The 27,110-nt window shown below is 40.6% G+C and overlaps 1 protein-coding gene across 1 annotated transcript in view; it reads right to left on the reverse strand.

Annotated features, from left to right (window-relative positions):
- nrxn2b (neurexin 2b) overlaps window positions 1–27,110 on the reverse strand; it is a 1,139,450-nt gene that overhangs the window by 760,272 nt on the left and 352,068 nt on the right. The window contains exon 6 of the mRNA XM_034676291.1: window positions 15,477–15,494. Within this exon, the coding sequence (XP_034532182.1) occupies window positions 15,477–15,494 (18 nt within the window). The remainder of the gene's footprint in view (window positions 1–15,476; window positions 15,495–27,110) is intronic.

The following is a 27,110-nucleotide window of genomic DNA, read 5'->3' on the forward strand; positions in this document are numbered from 1 at the left end:
AAAGACTTGAGTGGCCAGAGAAGCAAGGTTCAGGTTTGATATTGAAGATTATAGAAATGTTTAGCCTCAAGTTAGACAAACTATCCACCGCAGGGCTGGTCTGTGCTGCGTGAGCACTATTTAAATATCTCCTGATACCTTTATAATGCTGCGTTGTTTGATGTTTAATAGACAATGGCCTTGTTTGAGTTTTTCTCGTTCATCACCTCTTTGTTTTTGCGTGCAATAGATTAAAAAAATTAAATTTTCATACCTCACTACTCTGGTGTCTCTTCTTCTTTAAGCTATGAGCCTCTTAATTCTAAATGGTTATGTGTAATATCATCATATGGTCACCATAATGCACCATGGGTCATGAAGGAAAAAACAAGCATTTGACTTTTCGTCAACTACAGGCAAAATCTGACGAATCAGATTCGACCAAGCATGCCTGATACGGGGGCTGCACGGTGGTGCAGTGGGTAGTTCTGTTGCCTCACAGTTAGAAGGTTCCTGGTTCGAAACCCCCGGCTGGGCGGGTGCCTTTCTGTGTGGAGTTTGCATGTTCTCCCTGTGCATGCGTGGGTTCTCTCCGGGTACTCCGGCTTCCTCCCACAATCCAAAAACATGCTCAGGTTGATTGATCACTCTAAATTGCCCGTAGGTGTGAGTGTGTGCATGGTTGTCTGTCTCTGTGTTAGCCCTGTGTTTGGTTGGCGACCTGTCCAGGGTGTACCCTGCCTTCCGCCCGAAGCCAACTGGGATAGGCTCCAGCCCCCTGTGACCCCTAACGGGATAAGCGGTCAAGATAATGGATGGATGGATGGATGGATGGATGGATGGATGGATGGATGGATGCTGGATACGGCCCTCGTGGTGAAGCTTTCAGCAGTGTGACTGCCCCCTGGTGGCTGGCTGCAGTATAGGTAAAAAAATCCATCTCAGTCAAACTTTAAAAAATAAATACACGTTGTACGAATATTTCTCACATCCGTATGCTGTTTTGATATGTGCATCTTGTGACGTTATGCTTGTGAGCTTATTACAGTGGCTTCACAGGCTCTGGCTGCACAATGGCTGCGCCCAGGAGAGGGATTTTTTGGCTTCAGAACCGTACAACAGGAAGAGGCGGAGCAATGCTGTCCATTTTATTTACAGTCTATGGATTCGACTAAGCAAATCCATAATCGGGGTCACCCCTACTTACCACTGCAGGTAAACTGTATAAAACACAGATGTTGACTCAGTGATGTCACCCATAGATACAGCCTAAATCCCAGAAAATGTCACACCCAGTTTGCAAAAAAACAAAACAAGATCCACAACGAGAAGCTGCTGTGTGCCCTTCTGTTCTACAAATGAACTTAAAAAAAGAGGGAAAGGATTGTTTTCCCCCCGACGAGTATATATGAGAAGGTGTTGTGACGCTCAAAACTTGCAGCCACCATATATGAAATCCTGACTCAACTAACTTTCCATCAGTCTATGAACAGGCAAAGATGTGGAGCTGATTCAGGCCTTAAGCCTCCTTCAATTTCAAACACTGGAAGTTGCCACTTGAGTCCAACTATCAGCTTGAGAAACACAAGTGGAGTTGAAGAGATTATGTCCTGGAGTGAACTGTTACCTACTCTTCCATGCACATGTCATTATGCTGCTGCTTTATACTATCATTTACTCTCCACACACACTGCTTCCCTGCATATAACCAAAGCCTGCTGAAAAGCTAAATGATACTAATTTTAAAAAAAGTCACCTGCCCACAGATTCTGTATTTTAACTGTCTGTTGAAGAAACAAGTGTTACCTACAACATAGGATTTAAGGTCAATATGGGGAAGTGAACTGTACTGATGTCCTGAGAAAATGAATTATTCTTCACATTTCTGCATCGGTTATAGAAGACTGCCTGTATGCCGAAAAAACAGCTCTCACACACTGACATCACCTCCTTGAAACGCTTTGTTCTCCCTGAACCTTTTATCTCTGTATACTGCTTCTCTCTGAGTTTTCCTTCAAACTACCTTTAAACACAATCTCGCTCTCCCAGGAGAGGGAGGTTTTCCTCCCAGTGTACATTATGTTGCAGCCTTTTAGAGAGATAAAGCATCCTGAGAACCCCTGAGAACTTGTATGTACTTACACACAGGTTACTTTGCATTTACAGCTCTGTTTTTAGAGACACCGCCCTTCAAATCAAGAACACAATTCATGCTAATTAGTCAGGAAGTGAGTCTCTGCGCAGTGATGTCTGAACAAGATTTAGTCACATTTTTCAGCAAAGGAAATCAAACCTGAGTGTTGGGCGTCTGTGCAACTTCTCTTTGATTTGAGGATTAGAGCTGCAGACTGCTCATCGCTGTCTCAACAATTACTCTGAGGCTAATGGAAGCCGATGCCGTTAATCTTCACACGCTGAAACAGATGAAGATCTAGCAGAAGTCTCCATCTCTCATTCCTAGTGTGTAGTCTAATTCTGCTCAGCTGAATACACTAAGCCCAACAATCACACACTATCAACACACAGTCATTTATAACAATCCAACGCAATTTCTCAGCAGTCAAGATATTACAGTTTAATTTATTCGTTTGAGGCGAGACAGAGATGAAATATAACGGAGGCAGGTTTGACTGATTGTCATGTCAGGGGGTTCTCCAGCATCCAAAACAGGCAGAAAGTCAGCAGAGCAGCTCACTGTCAGCAACATAAACATTTTACAAGTCAGGATTTATGATCATTAGTGTTAATGATGTCATTTCTAAGCTCCATCACAACCACCTTTAATAAACACGCAGAAGTTTATGGTTCCACACTCTGGAATAAAGGGTCGGTCATGCAATCGTTCGCCCTCTAGCATTAACCTATGAGGAGGTGTGCAATCTTTATTTACATAATCATGTTTAAGATACACTATTAACCTATAAGTGGCTGTCTCAGTCTTATTAGTCCTCTGTATACTCGATGATGTCCTCATGTAATCATGCTCGATGATGTCATCACGTAATCATGCCGCCTGTGCTCTGGCCTCAGGGAGATGGCTGCTCGCACAATCCTTTTAATGTGGTCTAAAAATGTAATAGTGAGAGAATAACTGACACAAATGATGTCCAAATTCAGATATGTGAAGTATTTGAAGATACTCCAAAAATAAAAACAAACAAACAAGACATGCAAAACATACCGGTGTAGGCAATGTCATATTTTTAGTGAGTGAGACACAAACATCATTTCACTGTATTCATCAAATGAGTATGACACAACTTGAAATTGAGTCCAAGTTTGAATAACTTACACAAAATAAAGAATGTCTTTCCTCATGTGTCCTCTTTTATTATGAATTTGTAAAAATAGATTTTTCTCCTTTTCTTTCATTGTCATAGTTTTTGAATCTGTGGCTGTTTTCCAAACCACCTGCTACATACTACCCACAAATGTAGTATGCAGTAAGCACTGCATACTGCGTTTGAAGGTAGTCTGTAGTATGTACTGTTGGATCTGGTCTGCAGGATGCTGGGTCAGGTGTCACTGGATTTCCAGATTGGGAAAGCGGAAGTAAACAACGGCCAAGCTGATAGATAAACTGCTTCTTTAGCATCACTTATGATTTAAAAAGTTAAGAAGTGGTTTATATGGAAATCAACTTACTACATACTGAATTTTGACCAAATCAGTATGCAATAATAATAATAATAATAATAATAATAATAATAATAATAATAATAATTTATTATATTTTATTTTATCTTATTATATTATATTTTACCTTTATCATTGCTATTATTATTGTTATTATATTTTTAACTTTTTTAGTGCATTGTATTTATCCCCTGTCCTGTGTTGTAAGCTGCTGTAACAAAAGAATTTCCCCCAATGGAGGACCCATTATGTATATCTTATCTCTTATTTATCTTATCTTAAAGTTCCCTCTGCTCAAATATGTTTATCCTTGAAGTTTACCTGTTGAGCATGTGACCACACTGATCATGTGACAGCTCGTTAACCTTGATAAGAAGCAGCTGGGTAGCCAATCAGATGCGCACGGGCATATTTGAAGAGTTAATTTGCAAAGACAGATAACTCTGTTTTATACATTTTAAAAAACTGTCACAAAAAAAAAAAAAAATGTATTATACATTTTTAATAAAGTGACATTTTTTAAGATACCTCTAATTAGAAATGTCATATTTACTCAGTCAAAGCCACACAACTTCAGGTGATTGATAATACTTCAAGCTAGTAATAGAAAAATATGTTTTTTGAAACATTTTGAATAAAAAAAAAAAAAATGAGTTATCTGTTTTTGCAAATTAACCCTTCATTTTCACAAGGACTCTGTAGCACTGAAAATTAAAGGCTAATGAATGACACCGTGAGTGCCTCAGATCTTTTAGAGATGTGTAAATATTTTGCTTTATTATCACTTTTGATTTTGATTTAGAGAACTAAAAAATGGTGTGACTTTCTGGGGATGCTTTTTCAAGAATTTAATTTGATCACTTTTGTGGTTTTCTGACCTTCAAGTCACTGTGAGGAGTTTTTAACTGGTTCTGAAATAGTCTCACTCTTGTATTGACTCCTCTTTATAACCTACACCATTAAATGGGATTATTAGCATTCAGCTGGTTAGTTAGCGCCTTCTTTGGGATTGGATTTTCTGCTAAAAAGGCTAAGTCAATATCACACTGAAGTCCATTAAAATAAGTTAGAAATCAAGAGGAGGTGTTTTTGTTTCGTTAATGTTTCGTCCTCGTGGCTGATACTAAAGCAGGTTTGCACTCTGTTGAAGTATTGTTTCAAACAGAGAAACTACAACAAGGCTTTGAAAGAGCAAAATGAATATGAACAGGATTTAATGATTAGGCTGTGAATGCTTCACTGCTCTTTGAGAACAAAAGGGTCAGACCGTGTTCAGTTCCTCATAGAGACTTTAAGCTTAGGTAAAACAGATTCTATGGAAATGCAGCATTTGAAAACACTTCAAGAAAAGTCGTCACAAAAGACAGAAAAATGAAAAACAATGTAGTAAGTGGAGGATTATTTCTAATTCTGGCTTCCACCATCCTTTATTCTGACAAGGGGTTTTCAGACCTATCATCTAGACCAGCTCTAACCAGACAGAAACAAACACTGTGACTAAAAAGGCAGCATACTGTGAGGAGGAAACAGACAGAAAACCAAGAGGAAGGTGGATGTAAAAATATCCTCCCTGTCAAATAGGTTCATGTCAGGTTTGCAACGAGCGAGGCATGGTGTTGACTGACAACTACAGGAGGAACAGTTATGTAAGGGAGAGATGCATTTGACCAACAGCTGTAAATGTAACACAGCAAAATTAGATCAGGATGAAGTCTAAATGTGAGATGCATATCAGTACCGGGGAGATAACTCAGATTAAATTGGAGCAAGAGTCTCACAATAGCAGCGCAAGTGTGTTCTATTAGCCTGTACAAGATAAAGTATTATTACTTCTGCATGACGGTCTAATATTTTCCAATCTGTGAATCTATATTTCCATGCATTCTTCCATATAAGCAGCTCCAGGTTTCCACTATTTAAGCAACAGTACTGTTCAGACACAGTGGAGCAGAAAATGGCATAAACGGCGCCTCAAATGGAGCAAATGAGTGGCCGCTTAATTGTAGCGAGTTAAACTGGTTCCCTGTGGTAGAGGATAAGAGCCGGACGCCTTGAGTAGTAATTATCTCAGGTAGCTATCTCATTATGGTCCTCCTCTAGTATGTAAATGTGGCCACAGGCTCTTTTGTTATGTTGTTGTAGGGCAGTTTTGTTGAGCTCTTGCAAGGCTGTGGTGTTTATCACCAGGCAGGGAAAATAACTTAAGTACTGGTTGCATTTCCAGGGATAATGGAGTGTTTTTATAGTCTTGGTCCTCCCGTTTGTGGTCGTTGTGGAAGACTTGTTCAATTAAGTAGCCAGGTCGCTGCTATCAAACAGAACATTGGCTCAGTGAGCAGGGTTTTAATGATCAAGGTGATGAAAGAAAGTCATAAATTAGGAAAGTTATGAAGTGTTTCGTTTGTAGCGGGGCTTTTCCTTCATGCCTGTATTAGATCAGAATAAAAACTGTGTCAGAATGAATTTCCCAACTGTGAGTCAATAAAAAATGTTAGACTTTGGGAGTTGTGTAAATAACTATGACAGAAATGGAAAAGAGCTCCAGCATTGACACATTTCACAAAGGTTTTTCCAACTTTTAATATTCTGGATGAGGGATTTTGAAGACGTAACAATATGGTCTACTAAGTGCCGTCCTCCACCCAAAACAGATCCCTCATTTTCGTCTCCAAATTCAAGCTGCGCGGTTTACTAAGCACTTTTGGTGCCATATGTGGTGTGCAGGCCAATCCCACTGCAGCTTGAAGAGACTTCTACTGGCTCTGACTCGCCCGCAATTGGCATTCAAGGGAGGGAGAGAGAGAGAAAAACGGGACAGAGAGATGCTAATCATCTGAGCTGAGGAGAACAAGGCTTCAGAGAGACAGACTAGAGATGACAGACAGAAAGATGTCTCTGTCTCTGCCAATGCCGTTTTATGGAGTCGGAATGAAACTCAGTAATAGGATAAGGATCTCTGCTTGTAGTTTGCCTGCCAGCCTTTACATCTAAGGACAACAATTACCTCTGCCACTACCTGCCGCATAAGCTCAGAAAAAATAACTTGAATGTCTAAAAAAAACATCAATATTTACTTCCAGAAGTGATGTATTCTGCAGAAGAGTTTGTCAAAATCGTTGGCTGATGTGAGGCTCGTTCTGACATTCGTTCCAATGGGAATTTGGAGCAGCTTGCATTCAATTTGACAATTCTCAGGGGAATGATGTAAAAGCATGCACACTGCACCAACAAGAGCTGAAAGCATTTTAAATTACTGTTCCAAATCTGGAGGAATATGATCCATTTCACCATCGTGTTTGTTATTGAGAGTCAACAAAGTCTTTGAGACAAAGTTGGTGATGCAATTGTCAGTTATGGTTGAGGACAACAGGGTGCTGCAGGGTTCTCTGTCATTTATGCTCAACTTTGCATAAAAAGCTCAAAATGCTAAACTAAGTTAAGTGTCACATAGCTTTAACATTTACATGAAAACACATGATCAGACACGTCATTTGCTGACAAATGTCAGTGTCTTTAGAATTAATCAGAGCATTTTTTTGCAAAAAATATAGAGCTGCACTTCCAATCCAACTAAAAAAAAAACACCATTACGGAGGAAGCAATTACAAGTGACACAGCAATATGCAACTTGCAAAATATTCATGTATAGGTGGCTCACTGTTGGTGGAGGTGAAGCTAAAGATGAGGTATTACCCTTCATCATTTCATGTATTTGTTTTAGAAGGTGTGATGTTTGGTGTAGAGTCATTATCAGCCTTATTTTTTTTTTACCAGGGAGTCCTTTCATGCTTTGCTAGCAGTGCAGAAAGGTGTGCTTAACCATGCACCCCCCATCCTAACTCAAGGGCCCCCTTTGAGATCCAACCCTCCAGTTTGGGAATCGCTGCAATACAATATTCTGTCCTCTTAGGGAAGTTAGTCTTTGACTTGAGTCTTGCATCTGTTTAGCTGCCTCCACAGAAGTATTAATAAATAACACAAATAAAAACAAACCCAAATCCACCAATAAACTGAGAGGCACAGACTGTCAACTGCAGAACTACATCACTCATACTGCATCTGTTCCTCATAAAACACATTATTACCAGGTAAAAAGAACACCATGACACTACAGCACAGCCCAGGGAAAGTTTTGGTGTAGGCACAAATTAATTTTTGAAATGGTTCAGTTCTTATTGGTGGGACTCAGTATCATGAATCTAGCTCACACTCAAGAATGAAGGAAGACAGATGGATCTACAGCCGTCATTGGGTAGATGGAGACTCATTTTGGGCCCGTGTTCATGACATGACAGAAACAAAAAGTCACAGTGTAACATTGTGGCTCATATCTCAAAGTGACTTCAAGGCATGGCATCCTTCATTGAGACTTGCTGCTGCAATGCAAAACCAAACTGTTGCAAAGTCCTGAGAAGGAAAGTACAACGATAGGACATTGAGGAAATGAGCAAAGGCAGGGGTACTCAGTAGAGAAACGTGAACATCAAATCCCAAGAAAACTCCAAGACACTCTCTTTGTAAACAACTAAATGCCTTAATTGTAAAAGCATTGTAATGCAGACCTTAAAACTAGCTCACCTGTTAATAATTAAAGCACGTATGCATTTATTTGATGTGAATGTATCCGAGATAATCAAACACAAAGTATAAGTGTGATGGCTGGAGCCACACAGTGAGTTACCTCACTGTGGGGGAATGGCACTTCCTTGGTTGAACAAAAGGCATGGCCAAGGGTGGAAAGGACTTTTATGCTGAAGCCAGCTGAGTGGAGCAGTCCATGGGCTTGATGTCATGGGGGGGTTTGGGCTTAGTTAGTATTACTTAAGTATTTTAAGTAAGTGTCAATTTTGTTCACCCCTTGAGTTAAACTTGGTTTGGCCCAACCACTATATAAGTCCCTTTTGCCTCATTGTTTGAGGTCTGTTTGTTTAGTTCACACCTTACATTTTGTTGTGTTAAATTCAGTTATGTTAAGTTGACCTCTTTTATAGGCTTAGTTCTTATAATTCTGGTTTGTGAATTTGGTTTGCTTCATCTGGGTAAAATAAAAACCCACTTCTTTAAACATTTACCTGTGTCTTGTGCCTTACTGCTTGGTACCTAACAATAAGCTGCTCAGAAACATTTGATTCCAGGCGTGTCTATTATTTCTCAAAGGAAGACAATCTGTGCACGCATGCAGAAGCCATGTTGGACTGAGGACTAATATAACTTGTATAACAAATGCAAAAGTGAATTATCTCCCTCTTCTTTGCCCGTTGGTCGTGATGAAGATGAAACTCAATTTGCACTTGCCTCTCCGATCAAATTTTAATTACTTTTTTATTCCTCCCCCTCTGTGGATCTTGATTCTTGCCAGGGAGGTGCGAAACGGGTGTAGCATTTCAGCATCTGTCCCTACTCTCCCTGCACCTAGGGGTGAACAAGCCCCTCACCAAACCCCCAGTTCCCACCCTCCCGCTTTCAAAGCTGCAGCAGACAGACAGACAAAATGTCACATTAGTATTCAGAGGACATCAGATCTCTGAGCCAAACACTCGCTGGACAAAGCTTGTCAAACCCACACACACAAAACTATTTACATGTAAGGATGCAGAGACATGCTTGAATTATTGCAGCTTAGAGGAGAGACTTTCCTCCATGGGATTGGTTCAAAACATTTTTATCATGACTGTCTGAGAACGACTGCATGTTTTTCTCATTAAATTCCTCACATTCTGCTGTGCTGTAGATTACTGTTTGCAATTCCAAATGCACAGTAGGTGCTGCAGCGAGACAAAGCTAATTATTAGGAGGCGAGCGATAACACTGACACATCACTAAAGCAGGAGTCTGCAGCTGCAAAGTGCTAACTTTTAAACTCCACTCATCTGCTTTTCTTACTGTTTATGTGAGGTCTTGATACGTCCCATTAGTCTGTCCATCTCTGCTCTCTTCCCCCCCCTCCTACTCAAGTCCTATCCCTCACTCATGTCTTCCACACCCGCTGATTCCAAATGATATGCTGATGGAAAGCCAGCGTACTGTGACATGTCAGCATATTTACAGATAAAGCCTCCGTGCTGCGTTTTTATAAATGACTTAATGGTCCAGAGAACGTGAGGCCCTGAACACACCACGCAGAGAGGATGAGTTGGAAGATGGCCATAGCTTTGTATTCCCCTCTCATAAGTTACAGGAATAGGAAGGCCGCTTTGAAAATGTAGTGCAGTGCGTGGAAGAGCTGAAAGAAAGTGAGCCATTTATATTAGAAGGGATACGGAGTGTACGGCTGAATTGTTACCAAAAGCCTCATTCAAACGTGAGACACATTCAGGCACTCTGATTGAAAGTCTGATGGGGGCAGCATTACAATCCACTTGAGGCTATGGAAAAAATAACTGCAAACAGCATTCATATATCAGCGCAAGTTATTTGCTGGAATCCATACCTCGGAATCTGAAGCAGTACACAAGGCACTTTTACAATCATCAGAATCTGACAGAGGAGGAATTTGTTGAGTTCTGGGTGCATAAAACGCGTCAGTGCATTCTTACAAAGTAGCACAGCACATTATTATTTAAACAGGTAGGGACTGGCTTCCATAACTGTCACTGTGCATGCTGTTTATCGGGCAGTGCTGGACATAGTCCACATCTTCATTACTTAAGTCAAAGATCCTCCTGGTCAAACATTACTCCAATGCAAGTGAAAGTTGTTCAGTCAGATTATGACTTGAATTAAAGTCATAATCAGTAGTTTTTAAAGTCAGAGTACTTTCTTTTAAAAATACTGAAGTATTCAAAGTACTTTTTAAAATATCTCTAAACATATTTTCACAAAGCATGAGGTCAGTCAAGAATGCATGGGTGTACATTCTGCTCCGTTCTGTTTATCTAGAAAACATGATTTCATATCTAAAAAGTCTACCATGAAATCTAAACTAAGTTACTACAAGCACAGACAAGTTTCCAATGTTCCTCTGGAATCAAAGCAGTGTGTTAGCTCAAGACCTCCACATGCTTTCTCAGGTTAGATGCTGATGTTTTGGAGGCTGTGATGAAGTTTGTGTGGTAAACAGATCAGAGATTTACAACAATACAAACAATCATTCTTTATTTAAACACCTCAAACGTGGGTTTAAAATATGGCCGTGTTGCTCAGGTAGAGAATCATCATCCTTCTCAGTCATAGCCATCATCACCACGACTAAATGAACGCACTGATCTGAAGAACGTTTGATCTACGCTCAACCCAGGTACGGCTACACCACTGAGACAAACCAAACACAAGGACACCAACAGTTTACAGTCTTTGGGATCTGATTTCAGAAAAGAAGACTCATCAGCTGACTTCAAAGATAAAGTAGTGAGTAACTAGAGCACTGATAGAAATGAAGTGGAGTAAAACGTTTGATATTTGTCTTTCAAATGGAGTAAAAGTAAGAAGTTCCCCAAAAATATAATACTAAAATGTTCCTAAGTACAGAAGGGTAGGGAGGGGATGGCTTGGGACTTACTCAGGGTTCCCACTCTTTTCCAGAGATCATTTTCCAGGACATTTCCAGGACATTTTCATTGATGATCAAGCTGGTATGACCGTCTAAATTTAGTTCCTAATTTAGTTCCTAAATAGTCTAATATGTTCCTCTCAGTGGAAGTCTACATTGAAAGACATGTAGTCTATGGCTATCAATGAAATCATCTCTTACATACTTAAAAATGATGGCAAATTGATAATAGAATAATGCAACCACAGATGTACAGCACTTCACTTTATTAGTGCAACCAAGTAACAATGATGGGCAACATCTCAGCTTTCTCTTTTCTCAAAAAATATAAAATGAGCTAAGAAAAAAACAAAATAACCTGCAAAGGAATCAGGAAGCTGCCTTACTGAAATAATTAAATAATAATAATGATCAGAGGATCAGTGCATTAATGACCTAAATAGATCTGAATGACAAAAATGTCCACAAATGTTTCTCAACTCAACTCAAACTCAAAATATACCTGCTTAATCATGATATTCATCCTGCTAAGTGGTCGATATAAAACAAAGCAAATGTCACGTTTTTTTATTTGAGTTACCGTAAACTCTGAAAAAATCGCACCGGTGTAAAGACGCTCTCTGTATTTGAAGATCTCTCAGAGATTTAAAGAAATGTAAACTGTCTTCCTGCATGGTGATGTCTATTATGATCAGCGATGTCTACAACGTGGAGTTTCTGTGCAGCTGTGTCGCTCTTTTTGTTCCGTTTGTTTTCACTATCGGTAGTTTGCACTCCTACTAGCTACAGCAGGGGTTCTCAAACTTTTTGGAGCCAGGGACCCCTTACAGGTGAGACAATTGTCCATGGCCCCCTCATAATTGTAACACAGATTAAACACATTAGTGATGTGTCATGATCAAAAGCTGCGGCTCTGAGAGTGGATGCTTTATAGTGAATCTGAAGAGCCAGCTTAGCTCTCACAGTGCTCAGCCCCAGCTCTGAGGACATTAATAGTGTTTGCTCCAGTTTGGTTCTGGTTCTGTTTGCTTGAGTTCGGTTCTTGTTCGGTTCTGGTTCGGTACTGGTACGGTACTGGTATGGTTCTGGTTCGGTTCTAGTTCGGTTCTGGTTCTGGTTCGGTACTGGTTCGGTTCTGGTACGGTTCGGTTCTGGTTCGGTTCTGGTTCAGGTCTGGTTCGGTTCTGGTTCGGTTCTAGTTCGGTTCTTGTTCTGATTCGGTACTGGTTCGGTTCTGGTACGGTTCGGTTCTGGTTCGGTTCTGGTTCAGGTCTGGTTCGGTTCTGGTTCTGGTTCGGTTCTGGTACGGTTCGGTACTGGTTCGGTTCTGGTTCGGTTCTGGTTCGGTTCTGGTTCGGTTCTGGTTCGGTTCTGGTTGGGTTTGCTTGAGTTTGGTTCTGGTTCGGTTCTGGTACGATTCTGTTGTGGTTCGGTTCTGGTACGGTTCGGTTCTGGTTCGGTACTGGTTCAGTTCTGATACGGTTCTGGTTCGGTTCTGGTTCGGTTCTGGAAAGGTTCTGGAAAGGTTTTGGAAAGGTTTGTTTCTGGTTCGGTTCTGGTTCAGTTCTGATACGGTTCTGGATCGGTTCTGGTTCAGTTCTGGTTCAGTTCTGGTAGAGTTCTGGTTCGGATCTGGTTTGGTTCTGGTTGGGTTTGCTTGAGTTTGGTTCTGGTTCTGTTGGCTGAAGTTTAGTTCTGGTTCTAACCCTAACCCTAATTATAACCCTGATCCTACACATAACCCTAATCACAACCCTAACCCTAACTCTAACCCTAACCCTAACCCTAATCCCAACCCTAACCCTAACCCCAACCCTAATCCTAACCCTAATCCTAACCCTAACCCTAACCCCAACCCCAACCCTAACCCTAACCCTAATCCTAACCCTAATCCTAACCCTAACCCTAATCCTAACCCTAACCCTAATCCTAACCCTAATCCTAACCCTAACCCTAACCCTAACCCTAATCCTAACCCTAACCCTAATCCTAACCCTAATCCTAACCCTAACCCTAATCCTAACCCTAACCCTAACCCTAACCCCAACCCTAATCCTAACCCTAATCCTAACCCTAACCCTAATCCTAACCCTAACCCTAACCCTAACCTAACCCTAACCCTAATCCTAACCCCAACCCTAATCCTAACCCTAACCCTAACTCTAACCCTAACCCTAATCCTAACCCCAACCCTAATCCTAACCCTAACTCTAACCCTAACCTAACCCTAACCCTAACCCTAATCCTAACCCCAACCCTAATCCTAACCCTAACCCTAACTCTAACCCTAACCCTAACCCTAATCCTAACCCTAACTCTAACCCAATCCCTAATCCTAACCTAACCCTAACCCTAATCCAAACCCTAACCCTAACTCTAACCCTAACCCTAATCCTAACCCTAACCCTAATCCTAACCCTAACCCTAATCATAACCCTAACCCTAACCCTAACTCTAATCCCAACCCTAACCCTATCCCTAATCATATCCTTACCCTAGGATCAGGGTAAGAATGGTTTTGCAACAGAATAAATGCACCAAATTGGTCAATTATAAGTCTTCTCATAAAAACACAGTATGTAAAAGGGTTTTCAACACAAACCATTAGTTTTTGTTAAGTTAAGGTAAAATATACGGCTACAAAAGATCCTAAATTAAGAGCCGTTCGGGAGTCGAAAGAGCCGGCTCTTCTTTGGGGGCCGAGTTAAAAGAGCCGGCTCTCTGAAACAAGCCTAACTTCCCATCACTAAAGCACATGCTTACTACCATTTGCACTCTTAGTTGCCCTTGGAACTATTTGTATTGTAAAACGTATCAATGTAAATACTTCAGACCTGTACCATAGTGATAAACAGATAACACTTCAATTTGAATTAAGTAAATACCACTTGTATACTTTAAAACAGAGGGTCATTTCATTCCTTGTGGACTCAACATGACAGCATTTCTACTTTTCAAGTAATTGATCTTAAACGCTTTCAGAAAATTAACAGTAACAAGACTCACATATCCCTTCAAGCCGGCTGTTTGTACATACATTGCTCATCATACATCTGCCTGAAGAAGTATGTGCAAATACTAATCCTTCATTCCTGTATTTTAAACATGAAACTTGTGTTGAGCCCTTTCCGGCTGCTGTAGGCTAGTCAGTGTGGAGCCCTGACGCCGGAGAGCTTAAGACCAGACTTTCATGTTTTAAAGTTCTATAGCACCTTTATTTAAGACGCTACAAAAATCAGACTTAACCTGGAAGACCCTGTCTCTCATTTAAAGAGATGTTTACCAGCCACACAAAACACCACATTTAGGGAGGGTAGAGTCATTGAAACTAGGGATGGGCAATGATTTTCGAATACTCGTTCACTTACTAAAAATTGAAGAGTTACTTTGGACTATTTTCTCATTTGAAAAGAACAATTTGTCATCATTTTTACCGGTCTGGTAGTGCCTGGTTGTAATACAGTATTCCCGCCAGATGGGGGCTATAGAGCGTCTTAATGCTGTTTGCTATTAGTCGCATTAGTAAACAGAAGAAGAAGAATGCTAACTGCATTACATAGCACAAGAAGAAGAAAACATTAGCTACAGTTGCAACAGTTTTCTCAGTTTCTGAATCTCACACGTATTTCCACAGACTGAGCATGACTGTAAAATGTAAACACACGCCACGCCGCGTCACAGAAACACCAACATAAAGATGGAGACAGAAGCTGTCACTGCCCGCTACTAGCAGCACCTCGCCCTGCTGCTGGTTAATGAGACTGCCACACAAACGAGCTGTTAATGGGACAGGTGTGTGTGTTTGTGTGTGTGTGTGTGTGTGTGTGTGTGTGGGTGGGAGAGGGGTGATTATTTGAATAATCGTTGAATAGATGCCAATGATTATCGAATAGTATTTTGGCTTGAAATGCCCATCCCTAACTGAAACCTTTAAAATTCACATTTACATTGAAAATAAATGCAATTTGAGAGTAACATTGAGTCTGACAGTTCTGTCTTTTCACAGTCAACAGTTGCAAATCACTCCTAATTACAGTGCAAACAAACAAAAGGTAATGCTGTAGGCATTATCAAACAGCTGCAATGCACAACTGAAAACAGGAGATATAGAAGAATTATAGGAGGGAGATAAAGACAGAGTTCAACGCTGATTTTCAGTCAACAGTTTGCATTTTATCAAAGCTTCATAGTTCATTTTGGGCACCAATTATGTTGTAAGCTTAGAGGGATAATTGGTGGTTTGTTTTTGAGTATCCAATGTTGCTGTGTCTAATAAAGACAGGCTGGAAGTACTCAGTGGCTAAAGCAGCGAGGTGAGTCCACACAAAGAACAGACACATTTGACAGAAAGTAAAGAAGGAAGCTGACTTACCGACTTGAGATGAGTCACCTGCAGAGAGAGGAAGAAAAGAGAGAGAAAGAAAAGATGCATCAGTGCAAAGACCAAAGCAAAATGTCACTCGAGTACACCTGCTCACCAACAAATACTCCCAACAAAATTAGACATAATAAACAGGGAGACATAGAAAAGTCAGACTGCAATTAGCATCAGACGTCTCCAGGAGTGCTTCTCCACGCAGCAGACTCAACACAGAGCTGCTAATTGCGATGGTGGAGGAAAACAACTAACAAGGATGTTCAGAACGCACTGCTCATCTTTTCTTTATAAAACAACTCCTTAAAGGTCAAAAGAGGACTTCCCAGGTAACAGCTAACTTCTTGGCATTCACTTTTTCTCCCTACCCCGCAAATAACTCCTCCTAGGACTCAAACTCATTAAAAAGGATTGCTATGGTGCCTTTAGAGAAATGTTCTCCCCCCTGTATTTACCCTGCGTTTGTGACTTTAAAACGCCAGATTGTCCAATTAAGAAATACTTTTTGTTTTCTTAAAGAAGAGCAACCTTGTCAAAGGAAGAAAAACTATTAATAAATGTCTAAAGAATAACTCAAGGTAAGATGATAATGGGGAAAACAATTATAAAAACTCAAATTCGACAACAAATTATAGTTAAAGTAGTGTGATGTCACACAGCTAGATTAGCATTTTGTTTCTCCTGACTCTCTTAAAGTGAGATAATGGATCAAATTATGACGGTGCAGACGGACTCAACATCATTGGAGTCACAGACGACATGAGCGGAGGTGGATGAAAGAGAGGCAGGAGGGCTGAGAGAAAAGGTACACCACATGTCATTAAAAACTGCTCTTGGTATAATACTTGAAACCAAACCAGGGGCTAGCTGAACTATATCCTAACTTTATGCTACTATATTTGATTTGGAAGGTTCGTCTCTTTCAATTATCAAAGAAAACTGGGAAAGTGACTTGGAAACCAATATCTCTGAAGGTCAATGGTCTAAAATACTTAAAGGAATTCACTCAACATTGGTGCGAGGCATGACCTTATTCAGTTTAAGATTGTTCACCGCCTCCATATGTCAAAGGTCAAGCTTTCCAGAATTTTCTCTGGTATTAGCCCTATATGTGACAGATGCAAACAAGCCCCAGCTAGCTTTATTCACACCTTTTGGTCATGTTCAAACCTCAAAACATTCTGGTCTGCAATATTTGACGTATACTCAGAGATTACAGGTCAAATTATCACACCCTGTCCTTTTCTGGGCCTTTTTGGGGTGCTATCGGGGGAACTCACTCTGACTAAAGTGCAGTTGAGTCGCATACTCAACCCTTTGCGCGAGGTGTCTCATTTTCTTTAATTGGAAGAGTGACGGTCCTTCTACTTTCAGCAGGTGGATTTGTGATGTCATGCATTTTCTCAAAATAGATAATATAATGTGCACACTACAGATCAACCGAGAAGTTGGATAGAGCAGGGGTTACCAAAGTGTGGGGGGTTGTGAGATGTATTCCAGAATGTTTTTTTTTTTTGGGTAAGTATCTAAAAATAGTACATTTTACCCATTACAGTAGAACATATCATTAAAAAAATAGTAGCTAAGCTTGAAATAGAACCTTGAAATAGAAAATGTAATGAGTTTTCTGCCTTTCTTTTCTCCAGATGACTCCTAAGTTTAGGGTTAGTGAACAGTGAATTATCAAAAGCATCAGTAGCAGAAGGTTCATTCATAACAGCACAGGAAACACAGGAAACACAGCCACATGCTCATATAGGTAGGGTCATTTTCTGCAGACCAGCTCAACTAAACTCAACTCAACTTTATTTATATAGCACCTTTCATACATAGAAACATGTAGCCCAAAGTGCTTCACAGAGTAACAGACAAATGGTAGAATTATAGAAGGCATGAAAAAAGAAGAAATACTTAAAAAAGAAAAGAAAATCAACACAGTAAAATTAATAAAATAAGTAAGAGTGGAAATAAAAGTTAAAAATAAGGTAGAGTTAACGAGATCAGGTGAACACAATAAATAAATAAGATAAATAAATACATGTTAAAACAATGGTTTAGATAATAATGATAAAAATAATAAAAATGATAATAAAATAATAAAATAATAATAAAAATAATAATAATAATGATACTGATAATGCAGTCCAGGGCTAAAATAAATTACTCCACATTAAAAGCTAGATTAAAAAGGTAAGTCTTAAGTTTACTTTTAAAAACACCCAGAGAGCTCGCTGTTCTCATGTCCAGAGGCAAAGAGTTCCACAGCCTAGGGGCATAAAAACAGAAAGCCCTCTGGCCGGTACCTGTGTGAGACAGCTAAATGAAGCCACATTAAATCACTTTGAGGGACAGTGGGGGTCCCAAGTCTTTGGTACCTTTATTTTGGGGATCATGGGCTGAAAAGTTTGGGAACCCCTGTGATAGAGTGTGGCAGTCTTTTATTTCTTATGTGAAGCGATTGACTATGCAGTTTGATGCATGAAAAGGGGTATGGATTTGTACAAACACAAACTCTGTGATCTGGTGCACTTTTAAATTTATTTTCATGTTATTTATTTATATATTTATCCTCTTTATTATTGTTACTGTCATTATTTTTATTTCTTTTTATGTTTTTCGTGTCTGTTTTACAATATTATTTTTCTTGGCTGTCCTGTGACTGGAAGCCAGTTGTATCTAATTCTGTTTGATTTTCTCTTTATTATTTCTCTGTTGTCTTTGTTGTATTTGATCTTTGTCTGTATGGAAAGGTCAATAAATACACCATGACAAAAAAACAAACAAAAAAGAGGGTAAAAGCCTGGCTCAAACCACTTCTGGGTTTCTTCCAATATTTAATGGCTGATTTAAAAAACGTTGAATAAACATGCAGAAAATTCATCAGAATTATTGATCAGCGCTGTCAGGTCAAACTCCTAATTAAAGATTGGAGCGGCTCCATCAGTTGGCAGGTGTTAAGTATTGAGGAGAGTAAAAAATAGGAGTAAGATCAATGGAAGGTGGAGGGGGCATCCAATTACTCTGTAAAAATAATTATGTTTTTTTTTTTTGCTTTCCCAGAAATTGATGTGTACACACAGCTGCAGTTATTTATGTTCAGCAGTAAATACCTGCACTGGCCCCATTTACCTTCTTGTCAAAAAGTTCCAACACAAATTCAATGTGACAAAGCTTTTAGCAGAATCTTTGGTGGTTTTATGTCTCGACAAACATCAGGATACAGAGTTTGTGATGTTTGAAAGGAAGTGACGGGTTCATAGAAACCAAACTCTCCCTGCTTTGAGCGTATATTTCATATTCAAAGGGTTATAGTATGTTATGAATAGTGCTGGACAATATTGACATTTCATATCAGTCGATATTGATAATTATCACGATAAATATCAAATCATGATTTCATTTAAATGTAAAGTCAGATTTTTGCTCCTGAGTGAAAGTTGAAGACAGTTTGTTAGTTTGTATCTGGATTTAGTTTTCTGATGAACTTCTTGAATCCATCATTTCTGACGGTGCTAACAGGAAGCAGGTCTTTAATGTAAGATGAGATTTTTGTGAAGTTTTAGTTTGTAGATTCTTATAATTCTCAAGTTAAGGTGATTTGCATGATTTGATTAAAATCTACAACAAAGATATAACAAATGTTTTACTGTGTATCAGTTTATAGAGTATTCAGTCCCTCCAGGAAGTTGCGATTTCGCGATCGCAGCTATCAATGCAAATTCAACCAATCAGCGCGATTTTTTCGCGGCCTTGCAATTTTATACAATCACCGCAACTTTCTCGCAACTTTGACCAATTACCTTAATCTCAGCCCCTGTACGTCATCAGTTTTGTCATCAATTTCACTTCCTAGGAACATAAACATAAGTCCTCACTTGATCGGCACTTTTCAACAACAAAACACGCACAGAGAACGGATTAAAAGAGGGGACGGCAGGCAGGACAAGTGACCATGACAACGTTGTTATTTATAGATTGAGGGGCTCAGTGTTAGCTTGGTCACCTACCTGCAGCAGGTGTACTTCGTGAACCAGCTCTCCTCACCTCCATGCATCTGTCTCATCTTCATTGAGGATTTTTACCCCCGTGTGCGTTAGTGACAAAGACACAACCGGGGGACGTCTGTTTACTATTTGAGGTTTGACGTTGTTGCCGCCATCACCGTAAAAAGCTCTGCGTCTACAGCTTGATTTAATCCAGTTTGGTGAAACATCAGACACCTTCAGTAAGTTTTGATCAACTCCTGGTCAACAAAGATGCAGATTCATTTCAGAGTGCCGTGAACTGCCTGTCAAGTGCCTCTGTCACTGCGAGATGCATTCAGGGACCGTCGTAAATGTGCAGTACAGACCTTTCATGGCATTTTTCTGTGAATAAAGAGAATCAAAACACAGTCACAGTGGCCACATCAAGAATCTTTTCTAAAAACAACTGAAATTTAGCGTATTTACTTGCCCCTGAGATGTTATTGGGGGAAAAAAGCAAAAAAAAACAAAAAATCGCAACTTTCACCGCAATTTTTTCAAAAAGCTGTCGCAAATTCAGGCTTTTTGGGCCGCAACAATCACAAAAAAATCCCGCAAAATCCTGGAGGGACTGAGTATTGTTTTGAGTCGTGCACTCACCCTTTAAGATTACTAAGGGTTACATGCAGAGTGATGTTTCCCACAGTGCAGTGAATGCATCACGGTTATTCAGTGTTGAGTTGTCTTACGGTCGTGGTGGACATTAAACAGTTCACATCAGAAGTCGTCTGTGATCTCTTCCTTTACCCACATCCTGAAAGTTTATTTAATGAAGTGTATGAAGTTAAAAGTTAACACAGAGTCGACTCAGTGTCAGACTAGCAACTCTGCTTTGAGCTGGTAGGTTTGAGTTTTCTTCAAGGCTGATTTATACTTCTGCGTTGAATCAACAGCGTACCCTATGCCGGGGGTCCGCGTAGCTCCCGTACCTATGCCGTGGCCTACGCACGTAGCTGACGTGCACCTCCTCCAAAATGTAACTCCCCGTAGAGCCGACGCGGACCGCAAGCCCTGTGATTGGTCCGCTTGGCGGCTTTGTCTTTCCCGCATTTACAACACTTCCGGGATCCCGGACATCGGCCGCACATCGGCCGTGTATTTCATCTCCTCCTCTCTATTCTTCATGTAATCATGTCTGTATGATAAACAGCAACATGTATCAGCTGTAGATTAACATAACACGCTCTGAAACTCTGTGGAAAAGTAAACAGAGATCGTGGCGGGACCGGAAGCAGGCGGCCGGCTATCAGAGAGACCGCACTGCCCTCAGGCGTTTCGGCGGGGAATTGCTGCGCGACACGGACACACCGACGCACAAGTATGTGGGGCTCATGTCCGCGTCAGCCGCTGCGGCGTAGGGGAGACGCAGAAGTATAAATCAGCCTTCAGTGTCACTGTCGCTCATTTCAGCTGCGTTTACATCCCACTCCAACGTCTTTAAGCCCCACCTACCTCTCACCCTGCAACATGATTAGCTGTTCAATGCTGTCTTCTTCTTCTGTCTAATGTTGGGTGGCAACTAGTGTTTAAGGCTCATTAGCGCCCCCCTTTCCAGTGTTTGGAGGGTGTAATTACAGGTTTATTTATATCAATTTTGTATTGAACATTTGTTATATCTATATTTAGAAAAATTATATTACTATTGAATTATCGCAAAAATAGATATTGCCTTTCATAAAATAAATAAATAGAATAAGCATAGTTTACAGACATCGTTACATCATGTTTAATGCTTTATCTGGTGCACAGAGTGGATAATATCAAGGATGTTTTGAACTCTATGGGGAAAAGATAATTATTTTAAGGCTTCTTGTTGAACTTTTTGATGATTCAATGACTGTGGGTTTGAATAATAAAGACACAGAGACTGAGCTCATGAAGTCACTCAGATTCACAGGAGCATTTCCACACTGGCCCACTTGGCTGCCGGTTTTCTTACAGCCTGTTACTGCCAGTATTGAAAAAGAGTGTCCCAGGACAGGCAGTCATCCATACTGCTGTGTTGGCCACCGCTCAATGTCAAACATAAAGAGAAGCCACTTAAGTCATAACACATGTAACAGCAGGAATCCCAACCAGAGCAGATGGAGCACAGAGCTCTCTGCTCCTGGTCCTACTTTTGATCTACAGTCCAGGCACAAGCGCTCGCACAGAGTCTTAACGTCCACAGTGGTGGATGAAGGCGGCGGCAGAAAAGGTGCCAGAGGAATGAACACAATCAATAGGCCCCAGTCTCCGAGGCCTTGTTTGTTAATATCCTGGATTTTGACAAGGATATCTCCAGGTCCCTCCTGCCCTGCCTGCTCCGACATCAACAAACATGCTGTAGACTCGTGGGGCTGGAGCCAATGACGGAGACAAGTGGGGAGCGAGTGAGTGTGTGTGTGAGGAAGAGAGACAAGGCGGCAGAGATAGCAAATGAAGAGATAGTTGGTCAAATATAGGCCATCTGTCATGGTGGCTTCACGCGTCTCTCTGGTCACAGAGAGCACACCTATAAAGAAATGAAGATGTGCCAAGCAACATACATGCTCCTGTGTAATATCATGTCATGTCAGATGTGTGCAAATATAAAGTTATGGCAGTAAAGCTATCTCTGCAGGGCGGAACAAAGAGCTGGGGTGACAATGTTTATTGATGATTTATCATCTTAGAGAGCTGATAGGGGGGCAGGGACAGAGCTATAAAGTCTCTGGTGACTCCTGTAGTCCAGTAAATAACCCTAGCTGGATGCCTTTAACTGTTTGGTGCTCACTATTTCATGTAACACAAAGAGGCCAATTCTTGCAAGCAGGGACAACGCGGGAGTTCTGTGTTGTGCAGCCCAGCCATAATTTTACACTCTTTGCACTGCATGATTCCTCTCATTACACCGAGAAAAACATGTGCTGTTTTTGACCATACATAGGAAAGCCTCTGGAAAACCCGCCCTGACCTCCTCCCTGCCAACAAACCCGCTTTCTTTACGGTAACTCAGTCACAGAGCCAGGAATCAGTGACCCCTGTCCGCTGTCGATTTACTTTCCAACTCTAACCGCACTGTCCAAACCTCTCTCTCTCTGCCCCGCTCAGCTGTCAGCTATCTCTCCCATAAATGCAGAGAGAGGGAAAGAGTGGAGGAAACATGACACACATGAATGAGTGAGACACGGGGCACTGGCACTCTTACAGACACGAGGAGAAGAACAAATACAAGGGCGCGTTAAGGGGAGCTAGACTAGTTCATGTTTAAGGTCACCAAAATAAAAGACACTCAAGGATTTGAGAAAAATAGTGCACAAAGACTGTGCATCAGTTCTTACATGGCGAAAATAATGTTATGGGGAGGGAAAAAAATGGCTGGATGTGCTTTTTACTGGCACATTGCCTGTTGACACTGTGGCAAAAATATAAGATTCCATAGGCTGGTATTAAAGGTGACATATCATGCAAAATTGACTTTTTAATGGTTCTCTACCTGAAATATGTGTCCCTGGCATGTCTACAAACCCCCCGAGAATGAAAAAAATCCATTCTGCCCCTGTTCTGATTTCTACACCTTTCTGTAAATGTGTGTGAAACGAGCCGTTTCAGACTTCCGTGTTTTTGTTACGTAACAACAATATCCGGTCTGTCACGGAGTCAGAGCTAGGAGCTTGGTCAGCCCATAGACTGTATAAAATACAACTCAACTTCTCCTCTGTTTTTCATTCCCTGCACACATGTGTGCTAACAAGGAGCTTAGGAGGGAGGCATGCTAGTTGTAGGCTGTCTTCATAAACACAAAGGTCAGTTTTACTCCCCACGTCTGCAGATTTGAAGATCTAGTGGATTTTTATTTGTCATGGAAAAGTGCTAGCGCTAGTTAGCATAGCTACATAGCTACATGTCGTAGCTTAAGCTGTAGCTGTGTACTAAGACACACGTCGACATACTGACAAATAAAACAACAAAAAACACAGAATCTGTAACCAATCCTTCAGAAAGGTCCCGCTGCCTTTCTGGCAGAGGTCGGTTTTACTCCCCACGTCTGCAGATTTCAAGATCTAGGGGATGATTTTTATTTATCATGGATAAGTGCTAGCGCTAGTTAGCATAGCCACATAGCTACATGTTTGTAGCTGTGTACCAAGACACACGTCTACATACTGACAAATAAAACAACAAGAAACACTAAATCTGTGACCAATCCTTCAGAAAGGTCCTGCTACACGCGCCTCTCCGTCAGGATCAGATTCAGAGGGTTGAAGTAGCGCGGTCTGCTAGCAGCCGTGTATGTTCAGCCAACATGTAAACATTAGATCAGCGTGCTGGAGAGCTGAGGCCACATCCACTTCCTGAGGGGGCGTGGTCAGAGGGAAAACAGAGTGTTCTGAGGAGGACTGAAGAAGAGGGTTCTTCAGGCAGACCAAAATCTGATTTCAAAGGGTTTTTTTGAGCATAAACTTTAAAGACATGTTTTGGGGACCTCTTAGACCAATATATATTGACGAAAAAAGCGTGATATGTCACCTTTAAGAGTGGGGGAATATTGACAGTGAGAGGGCATGTGTGAGAGCAGCCTGAAGAGCTACTGAACTACCTCAGCATGCTGTTCACCATGAAGTGGAAGCTTGTGATGCACAATGAGTGGGAGTGAATTTTCATGTAAAATTTTGGAGTACTGCTGGTTCAGACTTTTTCTAAAGTTGTGTGTTTATGTATTTAAAATGTCATTTATAAAAATTGCACAAAGGCGATGATATGATCATTTTTACCTACTTCGGCCACAGGCTGTCATAATGACTTGCACACACTTTGCCGCGATTAGATTGATATATTTCATATACCTATGCTTGGCAATTATCATTGTCTCTAATAAACTTAGAAACCGGCTGTGAGTTGGTGTAGAGAGCAATTTGAAAGGTTTTGGATTGAAACCAAGCGGCAACCTCCGGTCTAAAAATATGAGTAAATGCAGAAGTGTTAAAAGCTGCAGTTCATCGAGTATCCACTTGAGGCTGGCTCCGGAAGTACTGCAAGTCACATACACATGAATGGGAAAAGACGATCTTTACAGCAGAAATAAACATGTTTACAGCCTGGTACAAAAGATGAATGTAGTCTGAATAGCTCATTTCTAGATGTCCTCTCACTGTGAGGGGGTGAATTTTTTTCTAACGCAGCAATTTTGAAAATATTGAGATTACTAGTCTTCCAATGAGAGGCACAGCTGCCTGTGGGAACACTGCAGCTGTTGGCTAGGAGGCTCAAAGCCCGCCTCTTTACGTCACACTGGCTCGACAGAAGCAATATGGCTGCCGCTGCCGTTTGGTCTCAAAACAGCGTTCAGAAACAGATGGGTGACATCACGGATACTACGTCCACATTTTATACAGTCTATGGTTGAAACTGAGAAAATAAGGCAACTCTGTGTTGGTAATTAGGGCAATGAGAAGCTCAAAGAGAGAGATGACTGCTGAGGAAGTCTGACAGTTGTTTCAGGAATTGGACAGCGCTGACCAGCTATTTATCAGAATAAGAAGTGGATGAATGTGACTCATCGTTGAAAGTTTAATCATGCAGTATATCCTCAAACAATGACGCATCACTCTCTATGTTGGAATCTGGCAGTCAAAATGACCTCTCACGACCTTTCTAGTAGGAATAGAATTCTGGCCCTTTCGGTGTTAAGATGGCTCTGCCTGAATCAGTGTTCATTTTGGCAGCTATTTTAAATTCAGTCTTAGTCTTTTCACCCCTTTAAAGTTTTAGTCTAGTTTTAGTCAATGGAAACTCAAAACATTTTAGTCTAGTCTGAGTCACATTTTAGTTTTTGATTTTCGTCAAAACCTTTTCTCTCTTTAAAATAATTCCTGTACTCAATCAGACATTGTTATCAGGGTTGTACCAAGTGTTAAAATCAGCAACATTTCACTCTTTTAACTCTTTTGTGTAATGTATTAAGTTTAATAATTTAGCCTGTCCCTGCTAAAAAGTAAGAAGAGAACAGTCTTGGTGTGACCACTTTGACTGTATTTTGATTCTCTTGATGCAAATTAAAACGCCATGAAAGCAACAGTCGTATCATCAATGAAGATGAGACAGATGCATGGAGGCGGGGAGAGCTGGTTCATAAAGCACACCTGCTGCAGGTAGAGACCAAGCTAACACTGCTTACCTTCTGTGGGACCTATAATAATGTCATGTGTTGATGTGGACACTGACACCCCCCCACCCTAATGTTTATTTTCGTTATTTTGTTATTTTATACATAATCTTTCTAATTAATAATTGTGCAGTAGTCAGGTACACAGGCATTTGTGTGTTATCTTTATGTGTAATATGTAATAAGGAGGAGCAAGGCTCAAGCAGGCAGTTTGGGGCAGCTTTGGAGCAGTTTTGGGTCTTTTGGGGTGCGCAGGTGCACATGCGCAGTGGAGAGAGAGGACCGAAATGCTACGCTGCACTGTTGTACTTGTACCTGTTGAATAATTCCTGGAAGTGAGTAAACTACAAAAAACAACCCATGCACGCCTGGAAAATCACTTTTTGTGTCCAAGTGTGTAACACTTCAAATAATAACTCAGCCTGTCACAGGAAAACATTGCTTGTATTTTTAAAGACTAGACACACAGCGGGGAAAATTGGTGTATTCCTGGTTGCTGGTCATATTACATATTTGGCCTGAGTTGCATCATGACAGTAGTGTTAGACAGAAAGTGAAGCTGAATGCTAATATCACACTTCTGCTCCATAATAGCAAATATGGGTTTACACAGTTAAATATGTCCCAGTGCAGCAGACTGTCACAAAAAACGGTCATCATATGCTGGTACATTTGTTAAATAATGATTTGTCAGGTTTCATTTGTTAATATGAGTCACAGTTTCCTATTTTATAACAGCACTGAGCTGCCAACCCTTGGTGTGGCATCATGGTAAAGATGGCGTCCTTGTGAATATGTTAGATTGAGACTTAAGCCAGATGTTCATAGAAGAAAAGAGCGTTTATAAAGTGTTTTTTTCTGGATGTAAACAAAAATTAGGATCTTTATTATTCATGTATAAGGCATTGCCATTTCCATTCCCTATTCCTTTTTATAGCTAACTCGCTCCCATCAACAACATCATACACTCTCAGAGCTGCTGTTTCTGATAAACCCATACGAGAGCAGAAGAGAGAGGGAATTTGGATGTGAGTCAACATCAAGAACAACATATTAAGAATCAATGTATTCAGCCAAAAACTCGACTCCTGTTTGAACTCTGCTAGTATTAATATTTCATCTAACCACCCCGTCTCTCTCTGCTGAAAACAAACAGCCAAAACTCTTCCTTGTGTGGTCTGATGCAGTTTTAATCTACTAAAACTGAGGATATAAAATTGACAGTGGGTTCTACAAAGAGATAACAATACTGTAGACATGGGAAATGTAATAATACATTTACTGCTTCCAAAAGACATTGGCAAAAAATCAATACTGATCCTCTCATACGAGGCGACAGGTGGTGCTGAGATGACTTGGGTGTTCATTTTCCACAGTAGCAAGCAAACAAGTGAAAACTGTTGGCTCTGTGCCTTGATCAGGATCTCATTACTAGTGGATTTTACCTAATAAGCTAAATGGATCGTAACAGGAGCCTTC

This window comes from Notolabrus celidotus, chromosome 23 (genome assembly GCF_009762535.1).
Source record: "Notolabrus celidotus isolate fNotCel1 chromosome 23, fNotCel1.pri, whole genome shotgun sequence".
Lineage (NCBI taxonomy): Eukaryota > Metazoa > Chordata > Actinopteri > Labriformes > Labridae > Notolabrus > Notolabrus celidotus.